We start from the raw sequence: 20,577 nt of genomic DNA, 5'->3' as shown, positions 1-20,577 counted from the left end.
GTATTTCCAAAATTATAGAAAATTTGTAAGACTGGTACAAAGAAATTCCCTATATCCTTTACCCAAATTAGTCAATTGTTAATATTTGGCCATATTTGCTTGTTCTCTCTCCCCTCATATATATATAGTTTATATATTAGCTTATCTATATATAAACATCTATTTTTTTCTCAGCTAGTTGAGAATCAGTAGTTCATATTATGTCCTTTACTCTCAAATATTTCAGTTTGCATTTCTTAAAAATAAAAACACTTTTTTAGGGGCTGCCCTGGTGGCTCAGTGGTAAAGAATCCACCTGCCAATGCAGGGAAAATGGGTTCAATCCCTGATCTGGGAAGATGCCACAGAGCAACTAAGCCAGTGTGCCACAACTATGGAGCGTGTGCCCTAGAGCCTGGGAGCCGCAGCTACTAAAGCTACTAAAGCTCACATGCCCTAGATCCCATGCTCTGCAACAACAGAAGCCACCAGAAAGAGAAACCTGCACACACCAACTAGAGAGCAGCCCCTGCTCACTGCAACTAGACAAAAGCCCAGGCAGCATCAAAGACCCAGCACGGCCAAAAACAAATAAATAAAATTATTCTTTAAAAAGAATAAGAACATTTTTTTAGATAATCCACAGCATAAGTTATCAAACTCAGCAATTTTAACACTGATACAATACTGTTATCTAATTACCTACAGTCTATATTCCAATTTTTCCAGTTGCCCTGTTAATGTCCTTTAGAACAAAATTTTCCCTTTTAGGATCCAATTAAGGATCAGGCATTGCATTTAGGTGGCATGCCTCTTTAGTTTCCTTTTATCTGGAAAAATTCCTCTGCTCCTTTGTTTCATGATATTGACAATTTTTAGAGTACAGGCAAGATGTTTTATACAGTTTTTCTTAATTTGGGTTTATCTGACGTTTATTAAGATTAAGGGCTTCCCTTATGGCTCAAATGGTAAAGAATCTGCCTGCAATGTGAGAGACCCAAGTTCAATCCCTGGGTCGGGAAGATCCCCTGGAGAAGGCAATGGTAACCCATTCCAATATTCTTGTCTGGAAAATGCCATGGCCGTGGGAGCCTGGTGGGCTACAGTCCACAGGGTTGCCAAGAGTTGGATATGGCTGAGCAACTAACACTTCCTTTCTCTAGATCAGGTTTAAATGTTTTTGGCAGGAATAAGCAATAGTACGTCTTTAATACATCACATCAGGAGGCTTGAGATGTCATTTTGTTCCATTATTGGTGATGTTAACTTTGACCCTTTGATTAAGGTGGTGTTTTCCAGTCTTCTTCACTGCCAAGTTGATAGTGACAGAGTAAAGGGACAAAACAGGTGAATAAGTAGTTAATCCCACTGGGAGATTGTACGAAACAGTATGGGAGACCCTGTAATTTAATGATTACTTAAGAAAGCAGATTTGCTTAACCACGAAACCAAGCAGACTAGCTTAGCAACAGAACCACACAGTGGCAGAAGACATGACCCAAAACAATAAAACAATGGTGGCGTGAGACTCACATCCTGCCCATTGAGCTCAGTAAGTTAATGATCCCTAGAATGTGCTCTCTGCACACATAAAAAACAATAATTTGTGTACCTAGCTTGACCATGTATGGACAAAAAAACTCCCTTGCCCAGCCTGGAGGAGGAGCTGATGATGGACACATGACATCTACTCAAGAAAGACAAAGAAGTCCTTCTCCCTCTCCCCACTTTTCCTGTGATTATAAAACTAGCCCAGTAAGTTCTCAGAGCATGGCATCCCCTTGCCCACCTACTTGTAAGCCTCCAAGTGTCCTTCTCTAATCAGCTACTTCTTATCTATCACTTTGTCTCTTGTTGAATTCTTTTCTGCAGTGAGACATAAAGTACTACAGTATCGGAGCTCTTCAGAGCCCCTGAGAGGAAACCCAAACAGTTTCAAAGTTGCTATTTTCATTTTGTAATTAGTAGTGATTTCCAGGAAGATATTTTGAAGAAATGTAAATACCCTATTTTACATCAAACTTTTTCTTACTAGTTTTAGCATCTACTGATGATTCGGTTATCTCTATGATAGTTCCAAAATGGTAATTTTCTAACTCACATCCATTTTAACTCCAAGTGTAAAATTTAGGCATGAGTTTTTCCAAAGCATTCCATTTCATTTTTATACAAAATCACTGCTCTTTTTTTTAATATCCCAGAAGTTTATTTAATTCTTGCTTGATACATTTTATAGAGAAAGGTTGGGACTATTTGCTTGGGGTGCCCCTAGTAAATCTCATGGAGGCACCCAGTGATCCTTTTTTAAAAATATATATTCCATTAGTTTAAATAATATATCATTAAATTGCAATTACAAAGTAAAACTGGAGAAAATTTTACGGGGAGAAAAATCACAGCTGACACTTGGTATGCATACAGTTCCACTGGTGGGAGCATAAGTATGCAGGTATGCTAAAGAGTGGCTCTTGGCTGCAACTGGAGTGTTTCAGGCATCTTTTAATACGTTTTTCAGAGGAAATGCAGAACATTAATTAATCTAGCAAACCTATTCAATGGAGCTTCTTTAGAAGAGCTCCTAATATTTATAATATTAAGCTATTCACATTTAATATTCTAAAATACACCAAGGAACTAGGGCATTGTAAAGAATTATTGATAAAAACTTAGATATGCTTGTCCTGGACCAAGCTAGAGGTTCCTGAATATTTGCCAAATTCTATATGTGAGTTAAGATACAGGGGGGAATAAATGTGAGGTCCCTTTCCAGACATATTTTAGAAGCTTAGAATTCCTTGTAGTGAAATATCACCCAAATGAGACTAATGTAATATTGTATGTCAACTATACTTCAGTTAAAAAACAAAGAAATATTACCCAAAGATAATGATATCTGATAGAAATTGACAAGATACTCTAAAATTCATATGGAAATATAGGGTATCCAGAATAACCAAAGCAATCTTGAAGAATAAGAATGATGGAGGACATACTTCCCAATTTCAATTCTTCTACAAAGCTTCTATAATCAAGACCATGGTGATGTTGGCATAAGAATTACCATATTAGATCAGTGAAACAGAATTGAGAGTCTAGAAATAAACCCTTATATTTATGGTCAATTGATTTGCAACAAAGGTGCAAGACAATTCAATGGGAGAGAATAGTTTTTACAACAAATGATGTTGCAAAAACTGGATAATCACATGCAAAAGCATGAAATTGGATCCCACCTCACACCATATGCAAAAATAAACTCAAAATGGATCACAGAGATACATGTAAGAGCTAAAACTTTTAGAAGAAAAATCTTCATGACCTTGGATTAGGCAATGTTTTGTAATAAATGACAGCAAAAGCATAAATGACAGAAGAAAAGATAGATTGGATTTCATAAAAATTAAAACCTTTTGTGTTTCAAAGAACACTGTCAAGTAAGTGAAAAGAGGTTTATGTGTTTTTGTAAATGTTTGGATTATAAGACAGATTTTAAAATAAATAAGTATAAACTTATTAAATCAACAATCATAAGAAAATGAAAGTTATTACAGTTGTGTAGAACAAAATGTGGGCTCAGACAATTTTGATAGGAAATATTTTCAAAATGTTAACAGATAATTCCATTCTTAATAGAAAAAAATGAAAATAACCAATTAATTTTACAATACTAACACAAACTGATAAAATAACATAAAACAATACAGAATACAGTACAAAAGAGGAACCCATAAACCAATAAATGGGCAAATTCACTAATAGGTTAAGTTCAAGAATAAAGACAATCATATACCATCAAGTAGGATTTATTCCAGAAATGCAATGATGATTTACTATTAGGAAATAGATAAATATAAATACATCACACCTGTATGTCCAAAAGTTATATCCAGCTATCACTAGGAACTAAAAAGGCATTTGATACTTTTAGAAATCACTTTGTAAATTAAGAAAAAAAGGACATCATTAGCATAATATGATATCCACCTCATATTTATACACAAAAATAAATTCTTGATGATGTAAAGACCTAAGCATATAAGACAAAACTATAGAAATATTAGAGGAAAATGTAAAATATTTTCACAATCCTAGGATGATTTCAGAAAACTTTCTTATAGGACATAAGGCCCAGAAGCCTAAAATTAAAGATTGACAACCTTTCCTAAATAAAAATTCTGTATCAAAAGACATCATAAAGTTAAAGGTAAGAAAACAACTAAGAGAGGAATTCCCTGTTAGTCTAGTGGTCGGGACTCCACACTTTCATTGCCAAGGACCTGGGTTTGATCCCTGGTCTGGGAACTAAGATCCCACAAGCCGTGCAGCATGGCCAAAATTAAATAAATAAAAGAAAGACTAAGAGAAAATATTTGCTGTTTATAGATATGTATGTGTGTATACACATATTTATATATATACACACACCTCTGTATAAACACACACAAATTTATAATTCACACATACATATAAAACACACATTTATAATTCATATATATAATATTCAGAGTACATAGAAAACCCCAAGTAGGGCATCAATCCAGATTCCCCTTCTCATTCAACATCAGGTATTTATTTTTTGGGAACTGACTGTGCCAGGCACTGTGTTAGACGCTGGGAATACAAAAGTGACTAACACAAACAATAAATAAACAAGATATTCACAGACTATAACAAGTATAACAAGTATGGAAAGGATATAAGGGTGGGAGAGTTGATGCAATGGCTCAGGAGTTATAAACTGCTGGCCAGAGGGCCAGACTCAGCCTGCAGAGTGATTTCTTGAAAAAATTTGGACCAACATAAAACTCAGGAGATTTTATGTAAATTCCACATTTCTGACTTCTCTTAAAGATCTCTGACCGCACTGGCCCTAAGTCCCCACATGAGCACAAATGGCCAGAGTAAAGTAGCAGCTGCCCATTTTGATTGGACAAGTTTCTTGCTCAGTTTGTTTTATTCATTATCTGCCTGACTCTTGGAGGCAACTGAGTTCATAGATCCCATGATGGAGAGTAACTTGGAGAGGTCCACTTTAGACAATAATCAAGGAAGTAATGTTTGAGCAACTTCATGAAGAATGAGAATGAACCAGCCATGTGTAGAGGTAAGGCAAGAACTTCATAAGAGCAAATTTCAAAATCTAGAAGCAGTTCAAGGCCAAAACTATAGCAAAGCACTTCCAACTCCCACTTTGATCACAGACTACTTTCACTGAATCCCAGTCAGAGACCTGTGACTCATCTCCCATTTGTAACAAGAATTTTTTTCTCCTATGGTTGATTTCTAGTTTCATACTGCTATGGTCAGAAAAGATGCTTGAAATTATTTCTCTCCTCTTAACTTTGTGTGAAATTATGGTCTATTCTAGAAAATGTTCCTTGAGACTTGAAAAGAATGTGTACTCTGGTTCTTTTTTAAAAAATTATTCATCTGTTTTTATTTTTGACTGTGCTAGGTCTTCGTTACTTTGTACGGTCTTTCTCTAGTTGCAGTGAGCAGGGTCTACTCTGCATTCTGGTGCATGGGTTTCTCGTTGTGATGGCTTCTCTTGTGGTGGTGCACAGGCTTTAGGCACGTGGGCTTCAGCTGTTGCAGCTTGTAGGCCCTAGAGCGTGGGCTCAGTAGTTGTGGTGCATGGGCTTAGGTGCTCCTCAGCATGTGGAATCTTCCCAAACCAGGGATCAAACCCATGTGCCCCCTGCATTGACAGGCAGATTCTTATCCACTGCACCACCAGGGAAGTCCTGGTTCTTTGTTTTGTTTTGTTTTGTTTGGATGTAGTGTCTTGTAGATAAAAGTTAAGTCCAGCCGTTTTATTGTGTTCTTTAGGATTTCTGTTGCTTTGCTGATTTTCTGTCTAGAAGATCTGTCCTTTGATGTCAGTGAGGTGTTAAAGTCTCCCGCTGCTGCTGCTGCAGTCACCATCTGCAGTGATTTTGGAACTCAAGAAAATAAAGTCTCTCACTGTTTCCATTGTTTCCCCACCTATTTGCCATGAAGTTATGGGACTAGACGCTATGATCTTAGTTTTTTCAATGTTGAGTTTTAAGCCAGCTTTTTCACTCTCCTCTTTTCACCTCAAGAGGCTCTTTAGTTTCTCTTTGCTTTCTTCCATTAGGGTGGTGTCATCTGCATATCTGAGGTTATTGATATTGCTCCCAGCAATCTTGAATCCAGCTTTCAAGTCATCCAGCCCAGCATTTCACATGATGTACGCTGCATAAATAAGCAGGGTGACAATATACAGCCTCCTTTCTCAACTTTGAATAAATCCATTGTTCCATGTCTGGCTCTAACTGTTGCTTCTTGACCTGCATACAGATTTCTCAGGAGGCAGGTAAGGTGGTCTGATATTCCCATCTCTCTAAGAGTTTTTCACAGTTTGTTGTGATCCACACAGTTGAAGGCTTTAGATTAGTCAATGAAGCAGAAGTAGATATTTTTCTGGAATTCCTTTGGGTTTTCTGTGATCCAACAGATGTTGACCATTTGATCTCTGTTCCTCTGCCTTTTCCAAATCCACCTTGTACATCTGGAAGTTCTCAGTTAACATACTGTTGAAGCCTAGCTTGGATTTTGAGCTTTACCTTACTAGCATGTGAAATGAGCACAATTGTACGGTCATTTGAACATTCTTTGGCATTGCCCTTCTTTGGAATTGGAATGAAAACTGACCTTTTCCAGTGCTGTGGTCACTGATGAGTTTTCCAAATTTGCTGGCATATTGAGTACAACACTTTACAGCATCATCATCCTTTAGGATTTGAAATAGTTTAACTGGAATTTCATCACCTCCACTAGTTTTGTTCGTAGTAATGCTTCTTAAGGCCCACTTGACTTCACACTCCAGGATGTCTGATTCTAGGTGAGTGAACATACCATGGTGGTTATCCAGCTCATTAAGACCTTTTTTGTACAGTTCTTCCATGTGTTCTTGCCACCTCTTCTTAGTGTCTTCTGTTTCTGTTAGGTCCATACTGTTTCTGTCCTTTACTGTGCCCATCTTTGCATGATGTGTTCCCTTGGTATCTCTAATTTTCTTGAAGAGATCTCTAGTCTTTCCCACTCTATTGTTTTCCCCTATTTCTTTACATTGTTCACTTAGGAAGGCTTTCTTATCTCTCCTTGCTATTCTTAGGAACTCTGCATTCAGATGGGTATATCTTTCCTTTTCTCCTTTGCCTTTTGTTTATCTTCTTTTTTCAGCTATTGTAATACCTCCTTAGAGAACCATTTTGTCTTGTTGGGTGTATATTGGGTGTATATATGTTATTAATAACACATGTAATATCTTCTTTTTGTAATATAATGATTCCTTTATCATTATACAGTGTCCTTGTCTTTCTTCATGGACTTTGTTTTAAAGTCTATTTTGTCTAATAAGAGTATTGCTACCCCTGATTTCTTACTGTTTCCATTTACATGAAGTATCTTTTTCCATCCCCTCACTTTCAATCCATGTGTGTCTTTTGCCATAAAGTGGCAGCATATTGTGTGTTCTTCACCAGTCATTTTAATTGTGCACATCCTGAAATATCTATGCACAAAGACATTCAGGGAACTTGACTACCCTCTGCGAAGTTTGGTTTCAGTTATATTATTCAGAAACTTCTACGTAAAAATTCCACTCATTAGCAATTATGTTCTGTTTCTAGTATTCCCTTGAAGCCACTTCAGCTGCCCCAGAACTGAAGTCCGGGCTCATGTGACCAAGCTCTGGGGTACATAGGCTGACTCTAGAAGCTCAGGATAAGGCTATGAAACTCAAGGGAGTTGGAGTGTTGAACTGCAGGGCAATCTATCAAGACAAAGGTATGTGTATATGGCTCTCCTCCTAGGATATCTAGTCTTCCTATAATGATTAGGAACAATAACCACAAATCTCAAGTGAGCACTTGGGACTTCCTGATAATCCTGTTATATTTCCCTAGCCACTGTCCTACTCCTCAAGGCAACTTCACATCTATTCTCTCCTCAAATCTCTAAAATGCCCTCTCCCATCCTCACTCTGAGGTAATAACTTCCTTGTTCCTTATTTAACTAAGTAGGAGTAATCAAAAGACACTGTCCATCATCACATCTAACATTCCACTGCATTTCTATCTTCCCTCTGCTACAATGAATGAACTAACTCCATTTGTCTGCTCTATCTCATCCACTTTTTTTAGGTTTATTTATTTTTGGCTGCACTGGATCTTTGCTGCTGTAAGTGGGCTTTCTCTAGTCGTGGCAAGTGGAGGCTACTCTTTGTTGCAGTGCAGTGGGCTTCTCATTGTGGTGGCATCTCTTGTTAGGAAGCACGGGCTCTGGAACGCGGGCTCAGTGGTTGTGGCACATAGGCTTAGTTGCTCTGTGGCACGTGGGATCTTCCTGGAACAGAGACTGAACCTGTGTTCCTGCATTGGCAGGCGGATTCTTAACTACTGGACTACCAGGGAAGTCATGGATCTAATCCACTCTTAACCTCAAGGATTTTGCTCCTGTAATTATCCCCTTCTCCCTCAGTTTTGTCCCTCTTCCCAGATCATTCCCATAAGTATACACATGTGCTGTAATCTCTTCCATCTGGGAAAAAAGGGAATCCTCTCCTGATCATATGATCCCCTCAAGCTGTTATCGCCATTTCTTGCTCCACCACTCTCCCCCCTCCCACTCCTGATTATACCAAAATGCCTAGGAAAAGTAGTTTATACTCATCAACAGGAGAAAAACCACCATGCTGATTGACCTCACTTTAAAATTCCTGATCACTAAACTCAAGTGGGTCTTTATGGCTGCCCAGATGTCAGACTACATTTCTTTGTTCTATGCATTTTCTCACTCTGCTGAAGGCCTCTTCATATCTTCTCTTCCCTCATTCCTCCACCACTTCCTCCCCTATCCTCACTCTCAGATAATGACTTTCCTTCTATTTCACAGTGAAAATGGAAGCAACTGGAAGATAATTTATATAACCCCTCAAAAATTTCCATCTACCTGCATCTGTGCCCATATATGTCTGATAATAACAAGTGAATGTTCTACACACTTAAGACCAACCTCTCCACTGGTGCATCAGATTTTTGACTATTGAAAGATACTACTCCAACTGTTGCCTCAGTTTTTCTGTGTCTAACCATTCCTATCTACATACATACATGCTACAATTTTTTCCATCTTAAAGCCTTACATCCTATTTCCCTGCCTACCCCCTCTACAGAAAAGCTTCTCAAAAGAATTGTCGGGTCTTTCTGTCTCCAAATGTCCTGCCAGTCTTTCTTGAACCTACATCAATCGGGCTCTTGCCCCGACCAGTCCACTGAAACATACCTAGTCACCAGTGCTCCTATCCATGGTGATGTTGCTAAATTAAATGGTAAACTCTTAGCTTTCATCTTATTTAACATATTAACAAGAAAGAGCAACAGAGCTCACCTGGTTCTGAGTCCTGATGGTGCTAATGTTGCTTACAGTACGTCAGCTGGTAGAGGTTTGGGAATGTGGACCACCATAATGGGGAACTTGCTTCATACCCTTCTGTTACTTCAGAACTGGTTTGGGAAAAGTATGTGTGGAGAAAATACTGCATTCTGTTTGGCTCTTACAAAACCACATCCATCCACCACGCTTAACCAGGTCTTTCTAATCTCAATTTCTACATTCATTAATTTAAGGAACACACAGTTCCTGACTGTGCTCACCCTTAGTTCCACAACACAAGTGATCTTACAGGACTGTGAGTTGTATTCAGAATGATTCTCTGGCCCCGCTCGCTTTCTGACTGATTTCACCTTGTTAATACATTCACTCAAGTGGCTTGACCCTTTTCTGACTGCCTGTACTAGCACTTCAACCTGTTCTCCATGCTCAGATCAGCCACACTCTTACCTGGCTCTTCAGTGAGGGCTTTAACAGCAACATTAAAATGAATCTATTAACACTTCACATTCTTAACACATACTGTAATGATATTTTTTAGTTATTCACAATTTTTCTTTGAAGAAAGTTTTTTTCCCCTTCTAGTAGATATGAGGGCCCACTCAACCTTTCCTTATTATAGTCATAATGAGAACTTGTTGAAGTGAGTCAACACAGGTAACTAAATATTCTGCCAGTCTCTGCCCCCTTCCTTTCTTTTCCTCCTGATAAAGAACCAAAATAGAAAAGCCAAAGGGGAAAACTAGGTGTGGAGAGCATATTTTGGTTTATCCTTGACTTCAGAAACTCATTTTTATCAGGTACTCAAAGCTAACTCACACTAAGCAAATTCAGAGTGCCCCATTTTCCTCACCTGTAAATGGAGATAATAATGCCTTCCTTAGTGATCTGTTTTGGAGAGTAAATTAAACATACAATGTATGTAATACACCTAAGACCTAGCACATAAAACTGTATGACAGATGATTGGAAGAAAAGTTAAAAACCATAATTTTATTTACATAGGGAATATATACCTTTCCTCTGACTGGAATATATTTGCTACTCCAAACATACTTGCCAGGGTAGAGAGCCTGAAAAGCAATATATATATATTTGGGTCATATAGCTTATAGGATCTTAGTTCCCCAACCAGGGGTTGAACCTGGGCCCTTTGGCAGTGAAAGCGCCGAGTCCTAACCATCAGACCACCAGGGAATTCCCATGGAAAGCAATATTTTTAACCATAAGATTTCTTGAGAAGCAACAAATGCTAGCTGGCAGCAAAGGATAGCTCATCCAGACCCTGAAAGAGCCTGGTCAATTGCAGTTGCTCACAGAAGAGCATCCCTGACCAGTGACCAGAACTCTCTTGTCCACCAATCAGTAATTCCTACCCCTCCCAGACTCACCTTACTGATCCTGATTCTACTAGTTGCCCCTGCAGGTTCAGCCCAGCTTCCTGAGTTCATTCACCTTGAATGCCTAAGCTTTCCCTTCCCTATCCTGCCCAGGAGAGCCTGGCCACATATCTGTCCTTTCCTTTGCTCAATCTGTCTCACCAGTTGCTTTGAGTCCTATTCTCCTATCTTCTTTTAGCATCACACCTGGACTCTTTTCTTGGTTCAGAAGTGTCTTAGAATTTCAGAAAAATTCCCTTATATGGCCCTTTGCTAAGACAGCTTGCCTTGTTATATGAAAAACCTAGGTCAAGCTAGACAGAATCCCAACACACATCTCCACTCAGGGCATTGCCCACTGACAGGCATCTCAGAGGCAAATTGATGGGGATTGGTGGTAAAGAGTGCTTATGCTTGTTCTTGATCGGAAACAAATGAAGGAGTCTGCCTGCCAGACTCTAGTGACTGCCCTCCAGCCACAGACACAGTGACCTCCGAGCTCTGCATATCCAAAGGGCCTCACTCCATCTTCCTCCACTGCAGCCTTTATCATTCCTCCTCCCAGAGGAATTCCATAATGAGTCCTCCTAGTTGCTCTTACTTCCAAATGAATCTCTTCAAAGAAAAAGTACATCTTTGGTAAAAACTGAGTATGTATCACTTGTATTCTCATTTTCTGGATCTTGTCAAAGGGATCCCATACGTGGTTTTCCCCACCCTTGCTGGAAAGTACTCTGCTCAGTCTCCTAGTTCTCTTGACCTCTGCTAGCTGCCTGTTTGATGACCTGCTATAAGACAGCTGGATATGCCATTCTTAGACTCCAGCAGAGGGCGCTGTAGTTCTGGCTTTTCGAACAGGAGCGTGAATGGCACAATGCAGCCAAGAGTGAACCGGCCAGTCTCTGAGCCCCTCTGCCTTTCTAAATGGGTAAACGTACTGAAATTATTATTTTTGGAAACACTCATACATCTCATAGCTGCTGGAGACCGTCATCCTCATCCACCTGAAACTAGAGGGACAAGATACTCAAGCTACTCACAGTTAGATAATATCTAATAGACATTACTTGCATTTGTCTTGAAGTTGGTATAACTGTGAGCAGAGTAATACCACCCTGCCAGAGCCTCAGGAATGGGCACCTCCAAGGTAGGTGACTGTGTCTGTATTGCAGCAGACAGACCACTTTTTTCACAGGGGCTTGGTCTTTCCCTGCTGGTTCTCCCCATTGAGGCTGGTTTAATCCACTGAAGAGTGAGCCACCAGGTTCGTCTTCTCTGTTCCCTCGATGCTAGCCATAGGAAATGGTGTTCTGCATTTAAGTGATGCTCAGGGAGGCAAAGATGTGCTTCTGGAACAAGGTAATATCATTACTAAGTCCCTTATCCAACACAGGCTTCTTCAGGGTGAGAAGACACCCTTGACAGGGCCCTCATTGAGCTATACACAAGAGAGCCCACTAAGAGGGTAGTTCTATCAGTTCATCTTTTTCCTTAGCCTTTGGTCTTTCCTGGAAACCCTGATGATATTTCAGAAGCCAATTTAATGTGGTTAAGAGCATGGGCAGTTGAGCCAAAGTGCTGGGTTAAACTTGTGTCTTGGCCATAAGCTAGTCATGTGATCTTGGCAAATCACTTAACTTCTCTGGGCCTCCGTTTCTCCATTTATGAAATAAGGTAATAGTACCCACGTTTTACACTTGTGCCAAGCACATTCATTGCATATCAGCTCTTCTTGTTGTTATCGCTAGAAGATCCATGCAGTCCATTTTATATCAGCAGTCTGCAACCAGCACTGTCTCTCTCTTATCTCATGCACCCCCCCTCAACTTTCCCTGTGTTCAGAATTCTGAAGAACTGCACCACTTTAAGGAAGATATTTTCAGAGGTAAAGGAACTGCCCCCATGTGTAAAATGTGCCCTGAGAATTGGTCTGGTTGCCTGGGTTTATATTCTTGTTTACTTTCTCCCAAATCACTGACAATTTCCTGATGTCAGGAAAGACTAAGTGCAAGATAGCTTCCAAAAATACTTCAACCAGTTTCAGTCTGTGTTAATACTCCAGTCAACTTGCCTCATATCTGATACAACCTCTTAGATAGGAGTCATATTTTATGTACAATACCATAACATCTAGAAATGTTGTTTGCATTTCTACAAGTATGTTCTACAAATATCTTGTATGCATTTCTAGTCTGGGTGGTATTACTCTGCTTACAGTGACACCAACTTCAAGTAATATCTGTTAGATATTATCATCACTATGTACTAAGAATCTGGAACAGACAGGCAAATACCTTAACTTAAAATTCAGAATTCTGGGAGCCACTGAGGTAGCGTACATGCTTAGTTGTTCAGTTATGTCCAGCTCTTTGTGACCCCATGGGCTATAGCCCACCAGGCTCCTCTGTCCATGAAATTCCCCAGGCAAGAATACTGGAGTGGGTAACTATTCCTTTTTCCAGGGGATCTTCCTGACCCAGGGATCAAACCCAGGTCTCCTGCATTGCAGGAAGATTCTTTACCATCTGAACCATCCTAGGTAGACCCATTCTAAAAAAACATTGTGGCAAATCAGCCCCAGTTCCAACTAACAGAAACAGTGGGCAAAGCAGTGGGAAACTAAGATTTTGTGACCTTCTTAGGGGCCCTGGGAAGCTTATACTACTGAGAAATCTGCAACATAAATTTGGAAAAGTAGAAGATCCAGCCATACTTTTGCATTACCCCATATATCCTTCACAGTCCACTCAAAGCATTAAATCTGGTCTTTTGGCAATTCCTAATTTATGGCCTGGTTCTAGAAGAAGCTGTCAGAGCCCTTCCTATCTATTTACCACAAAAAACCATATGGAGTATAGTATTAACTAAGTGGATGAAGAACCTCTGTTATACCATCTGCCAAAAAAAGTGATGAATTTTTCTCCCTTGCCACAGTGGAATTTGCTTATAAAGAGTTCATTGCATCGCGCTATCCAGAACATGCTCTTTCACAGTAGCTGTGGCATGATTCTTACCTACCCCTCACCACCCTTCACCTCGGGTGGCTTCCAAAACTTGGCAAAGCTATGGGTTACCAAAAATATCTTCCAGCTTGCCAAATACTGATCCGAGGAGTAGGCCAACTGGTGCTTGATTCAAGAGGAAGGCGTCCAAGTGGGTGACACTGTCTAATATGCCTCCAAGCACATGGTAACCCACACAGGAAACTGGGCACCCACTACTCAGAAACTGATGTAACAGTTATCTGATAATAATCATATGGCTATACTTTAAAGAACTATCAGCCTGAGGCCTCAGGACCAAAGAAAGAGTTCCCTCTGTCACCTGCACCCTAATCAATACTTGCCTGCAGTCCAGGTCCCATTGCTCACTAGGAATATGCTCTTGCTCTTTCTTGGTCTACACTTACTTGGCCATGGACATTCTGCCACCCTCACTTAGCCCAAAGTCAAACAACCAAACTCAAATGACACTGTTTCTAGGAAATGTAACCTGTGATGAAGTACAAAGCCAACCCCTGGTTCACTCCAGGGTTCCACCTGTCCCAGCCCTCAACTGTCAGTGGAGGGGACTCAAACTTTGCCCCACTCTGGTGGTGTCACTGTCGCAGAGAATGTTAAGGATGTCCATGGGAGGGCAAAAAGGAGGGTGGAGGGACAGAGATGATGAACAACGTGTGGGGCCAAGCAGAAGAAAGGGGAAGGCAGGAACTGCGAAAGAACTACAGAACAGCAGGCATCCCCACCACCCACCCAAGATGAGTCCGCAATCTCAGCAATTTCCAGAGAGAATGGCAAGCTTTGATCCAGTTCACGACAAGCTCAGGATTCTGAGATGCAAGCCAAATCTAGCCTTATAAGTAGAACATGAATTTTTTTTAAAGATAGTGGTAAGACTACACCAAACTTAAAAGCTTCCATGTGGCAAAAGAAACAAATTGAAAAGAGCCTACAGTATGGGAGAAAATACTTGCAAACCATATATATGATAAAGGGTTAATACCCGAAACACATAATGAATTCCTATAACTCAACAGCAAAAAAAGAAAGAAAATCCAATTAAGTGGGCAGAGGATCTGAATAGACTTCTCCAAAGAAGACAAACAAATGGCCAACAAGTATATGAAAAGATGCTCAACATCTAATTATCAGGGAAATGCAAATTAAAACCACAACGATATATCACCTCACACCTCTTAAAGTGGGTATAATAAAAAACAAAACCCACAAAAGATAACAGCATTGGTGAGAAGAAAAGGGAACCCACATGCATTGTGGTAGGTAAGCAAATGGGTACAGCCACTGTAGAAAACAGGGCAATTTCTCAAGAAATTTCTCAAGAAACTAAAATAGAACTACCATATGATCCAGCAATCTCACTTCTGGTACATATATCCCCAAAGAAACTGCAATCATGGTCTCAGAGGGATGTCTGCACTCTCATATTTGTTGCAGCATTATGCACACTAGCCAAGACATGGAAGTAACAGAAATGTCCATTAGGGCTTGGATGGGTTTTTTAATGTGGTAAATGCATACAACGGAATATTAGTTGGCCTTTAAAAAAATAAGGAAATCCTGGCATTTGCAACAACATGGATGGACCTGGAAGAGATGCCAAGTGAAATAAGCCAGACAGAGGACACATATTACATGATACCACTTATGTGAGGAATCTAAAATCATTAAACTCAGTAGAAGCAAAGAATACAGTAGTGTTTACCAGAGGCTCAGGGGAGGAAAAAACAGGAGGGCAATAATCAAGGAGTACAAAGTTTCATGCAAGTATTCATGCAAGAAGAATAAATCCTAGAGATCTACTGTACAGCACAGTATAGTTAACACTATACTATATACTTAAAACTCTACAAAGAGACTAGAGTTTATGTTAGATGTTCTTGTTACAAAATAAGAAGGTGAGAGGAAGTTTTTGGAGGAGATGGATAAGTTTGTGGCATAGATTTTGGTGATGGTTTCACAGGTGTATACTTATCTCCAAACTCATTAAGTTGTATAAATTATATACATACAACTTTTTTTATGTGTGTTACACAACAAAGTAATTTTTATTAAAAAAATTATTATTCAGGTGTGTCAGGTCTTCGTTGCAACACGTGAGATCTTTCACTGCAGCCCACAGACCCTCTAGTTGTGGTGCGTGTGCTCAGTTGCTCTGTGGCGTGTGGGACTTAGTTCCCTGACCAGGGATAAAACCCAAGCCCCCTGCATTGCAAGGCAAACTCTTAACCACTGGACCACCAGGCAAGTCCTTGAAATAGTTGTTTAAAAAATATTAGGAGGCACATAAAAACTGTAGAAGGGACAGAGAACCATGTTGGGCAGATAGTAACCAGAAACAAGGTTCACAGTCATGCCACAGACCTGGCTGTGCAGCTCCGCCAGTGCATTCAGTGCTGTGATGGGCGCTGCTGGCACCGAGGACACTGGGCCCCAGACAGCACTGCTGGAGACAAGAGGCAGCTTCACTGCCCCAGCCTCCATCAACAGAAAAACACTTCACGTGGTCCCAGCTTCTTTGCAACCCCAATCTTTGATTCAAAATCTGAAGAAGACGTGTTGATTAGCCTAGCCAAAACTCTTGGCCCTTGGCCTTCCTACAAGAGAGGCTGGGTCCATGCAGGCTGCTATAACAAAATACCACAGACTGGGTGGCTTATAAACAAAGATTTATTTCTCACAGGAGACTAGCAGTCCAGGATCAGGAAGATAGGTGAGGGCTCTCTTCCAGGTTGCAGACTTCCTGTTGTTCCCTCACGTGGCAGAAGGGGCCAGGAAGCTCTCTCAGGTCTCTTTTTATAAGGGCACTTATTCCATTCATGGGGGCTCCATCTCATGAATCACACCCCAAGAGCCCCACCTCCAAATGCTATTACCTTGGGCATTAGGTTTTCAACATATGGATTTAGGGGGAGGATGGAGTGGAGGCAATTCAAACATTCAGACCACAGCACTGGGTAAGGAAAATCTCATCTTTTCAGTCACTATAAGAAGATACAGATTTTGCATCTGAGAAGATTTCTAAACCCCCGTAAGAATGCTAAGACTACACTATCCCACTCTATACTGCCTTTCCAGCTCCTGGCCCTGTCCCTCTCCATTTGACCCAGCACCAGTCCAGCTCTAAACCAATAGCAAGCTGAGAGCTCTCTAATGCTCCTAACACACTTGATGCCTGCTGCCCAAAATGCTCTTCCTGATACTACTGTGTCCCATGAATGCCTTCTTACCCTGCAGCACTTGGCTTGTGAGGGGCTTGGAGGGACCCCTGCCTGTGCCGGGTTAGCGTGGAGACCAGAGACTGAGAAAGCCAAACAATCCCATTTGCTAGGCACTCAGACCAAGTCTGCTCTCATTTCAGACCAGAAGGATCCAGTGCCCACAAGGCTTCCCCCTATTTCCTCAGAAGATGGGAATTATTCTGTGCACCAAAATAGCCACACAAAGTACCACGAAGCTGTTCGGAAGGTATCGTTAAAGACATGTAAGTATCTTGGATTCGTCACAATTCTAGGGGCAGGAAAAGTGTGTCTGAGTTGCTAAAGTGGCTGGGATGTGGTGGGCGCTGTTTTAGAGCAGGCGGCGAGGTCAAAAAGAGCCAAGAAGAGACTGAGAAGAGGGAGAAAGTGGGCTCCAATAGTGAGGTAAACAAGATAAGATAAAAACTGAATCAGAATTGACAGCAGAAGACCTACCTGTGAGTACTTTCTGTCTCTTTCAAGTGTCTCACCGTGGATAAGTCACTTATCCTTTTTAAACTTGTTTCCTCATTCATTTAAAAAAAAAAAAAAGGCAGAAAATGCCAACTCCACCAATCTTACAGGATTGTCATGAGGATCAAAGCTTGTAGCTGAGAGGTTAAAGCGTCTGCCTGGAATGCAGAAGACAGGGGTTTGATCCCTGGGTCGGGAAGATCCCCTGGAGAAGGAAATGGCAACCCACTCCAGTACTCTTGCCTGGAGAATCCCATGGATGGAGGAACCCGGTAGGCTACAGTCCATGGGGTCGCAAAGAGTCAGACACGACTGAGCGACTTCACTTTCTTTCAACTCCAAACAAGCTGTGTGACCTAGGGCAAAATCCTTTGATCACGTAACTTCTCCGAGTGAGTGAAGTCGCTCAGTCGTGTCCAACTCTTTGCGACCCCATGGACTGTAGCCCACCAGGCTTCTCTGTCCATGGGATTCTCCAGGCAAGAATGCTGGAGTGGGTTGCCATTTCCTTCTCCAGGGGATCTTCCCGACCCAGGGATCAAACCCGGGCCTCCCGTATTGCAGGCAGACACTTTAACCTCTGAGCCACCAGGGAAGCCTCTAGACCACCTGAAAACTGGAATAACACTCTAGTGTTTTTTGAGAAAGAGAAACTTACATTTTAAAAAGTACCTAGGACAAGCTGCAGTCCATGGGGTCGCTGAGTCAGACATGACTGAGCGACTTCACTTTGACTTTTCACTTTCCTGCACTGGAGAAGGAAATGGCAACCCACTCCAGTGTTCTTGCCTGGAGAATCCCAGGGATGGGGGAGCCTGGTGGGCTGCCATCTATGGGTTCGCACAGAGTCAGACACGACTGAAGCAACTTAGCAGCAGCAGCAGCAGGACAAGCTACTGATATAGGCAGATACTTGCAGGAATCTCCAGGGAATTCTGCTATGTAAAGAAAGCCAGTCCCCAAAAGATCCCGTACTGTATGATGCCATTTATACAACACTCTTGAACTGAGAAAATTACAGAACTGAAGAACACATTACTGATTACCAAGGAGTGGAGGGAGGAGTAGATGTGACTGTAAAAGGGCAACTCTGGGATCCTGTGGTGACAGAACTGTATCAGTATGTTAATAGCCTAGTTGTAACAGTGAAAAGTGGAAGTGTGGTGTTTTGTTTTGTTTTGTTTTGTTTTGTTTTTTGCTTAATGGTATTGGACTCTTTGCAATCCCATGGCTGTAGCCCCCCAGGCTCCTCTATCCATGGGATTTCCCAGGCAAGAATACCGGAGTGCACTGCCACTTCCTTCCTCAGAGGGGCTTCCCAACCCAGGGATCAAACCCAAGACTCCTGCATTGGCAGGCAGATTCTTTGCCGCTAAGACACCTGGAAGGCCCCAATAATATAGTAGAGATTTTTTAAAAATAATAATAATTATAAAGACTAGATAGCCCGAATATTAGGCTATACTTCTAAGTTTTAAATACAAGTTTTATACACTGGTATAATTAGATTTATACAATAGTGAAAATCCAAATAAAGAAAATCTAGGTAAGTCTGATATTTAAAAATTTTTAAATATCTAATACAACATTTAGAATTTAACAGGTACTGGATAAATTATAGGACTTCCCTAGTAGCTCAGACGGTAAAGCGTCTGCCTACAATGTGGGAGACCCGGGTTCAGTCCCTGGGTCGGGAAGATCTTCTGGAGAAGGAAATGGCAATCCACTCCAGTATTCTTGCCTGGAAAATCCCACGAATGAAGAACCGGGTAGTCTACAGTCCATGGGGTCGAAAAGAGTCAGACAGGACTGAGCGACTTCACTTTCACTTGATAAATTATATGCTGCTGCTGCTGCTGCTAAGTCGCTTCAGTCGTGTCCGACTTTGTGTGACCCGAGACAGCAGCCCACCAGGCTTCCCCATCCCTGGGATTCTCCAGGCAAGAACACTGGAGTGGGTTGCCATTTCCTTCTCCAATGCATGAAAGTGAAAAGTGAAAGTGAAGTCACTCAGTCATGTCTTGACTCTCTGCGACCCCATGGACTGCAGCCTACCAGGCTCCTCCGTCCATGGGATTTGCCAGGGAAGAGTACTGGAGTGGGTTGCCATTGCCTTCTCACAATTATATGTTAGCAATACCTAAATATAAGGCAGTATCACTGCTAAATTTCAGAGGATTTCCTGAAATAATCAAAGGGGGAGGGGAGGAAGAACCAGTAGACGCATCTTGCACATTTTCCAAGCGGGATGTGTGGTTAGGACTCTGCACTCTTATTGCTGAGGACCTAGGTTCAATCCCTGGTTGGGAAACTAAGATCCCACAAGCCATGTGGCATGGCCAAATAGAAAAGAAACCAAGTAGGTAGACCACTTGTTTTTGCACCACCTTAACACTTGGGGAAAGCGCTCATAGAGATTGACTTGTGGTAAACACAGGAAGAACCGAGACTGATTCCACTGACCATGTAGGGTGTAAGATGCTGAAATCCAGAAGTGGAGCTGAGTGTGGTGACTACATTTCTGGGACTTCTCAGCATCTGGTCAAGCCTAGTTGCTACGTTGGGCTTGTGGTGCCCTGAGGCACAAACTCTAAGAAATCTGATAACCTGCCCAACCATTCAGTCCCTAATCAGGTCTTCAGGGTCCCCCTGACTGATGCTCAGAACTTCAGCTTCTGGCGGTCCAACACTGCAGGAGTGCGCCCAGAAGAGACCATGCCGTGGATCCGGAACCCCCGCCACTGCCTCATCAAAAGCGCAATGACCAGGTTAGGCTGGGAGGGGGGAGGGGGGAGGGTGGGGAGATCACTTAAATCCTTAGAGATGCTTTCCATCTTATTCAGAGTTGGGAAATGGAATAGGAGGTTTTGGTCTTTCCAGGGAAAACTGGCCCCGGAATCTGGGCAGTAGTGGCTACTGCTAGTAGTGGCTATTCAAAGGAGCTAAAGATTCATTCATGTCTTTGTGTTTCACCTTATGGCTATGACTTCTGAACACTCAAGAATCTACAGCATTCCTGTGGGAGGCCTGGAATGTTTCTGCTCCCTTCGCTGCCACCTCCCACCTCTCTAA

The 20,577-nt window shown here is 41.4% G+C and overlaps 1 protein-coding gene across 3 annotated transcripts in view; it reads left to right on the top strand.

Annotated features, from left to right (window-relative positions):
* LOC102182479 overlaps positions 1-20,577 on the top strand; it is a 43,097-nt gene that overhangs the window by 21,375 nt on the left and 1,145 nt on the right. For 2 of the 3 annotated variants that reach the window (XR_001918046.1, XR_001918045.1), the window contains exon 3: positions 17,154-17,669. Coding sequence is in view for 1 of the 3 variants with exons in the window: in XM_005680017.3 (XP_005680074.1) it covers positions 7,737-7,791; positions 17,154-17,276; positions 20,129-20,273 (323 nt within the window). In the remaining 2 variants the exon portion in view is untranslated. Of the gene's footprint in view, positions 1-7,653; positions 7,792-17,153; positions 17,670-20,128; positions 20,274-20,577 lie in introns of those variants that run through there. The other variant, XM_005680017.3, reaches the window with a different exon arrangement.

The sequence above is a fragment of the Capra hircus genome, chromosome 5, assembly GCF_001704415.2.
Source record: "Capra hircus breed San Clemente chromosome 5, ASM170441v1, whole genome shotgun sequence".
NCBI lineage: Eukaryota > Metazoa > Chordata > Mammalia > Artiodactyla > Bovidae > Capra > Capra hircus.
Note: the sequence above shows the minus strand (reverse complement) of the source record. Positions and strands in the feature narration are given on the sequence as shown.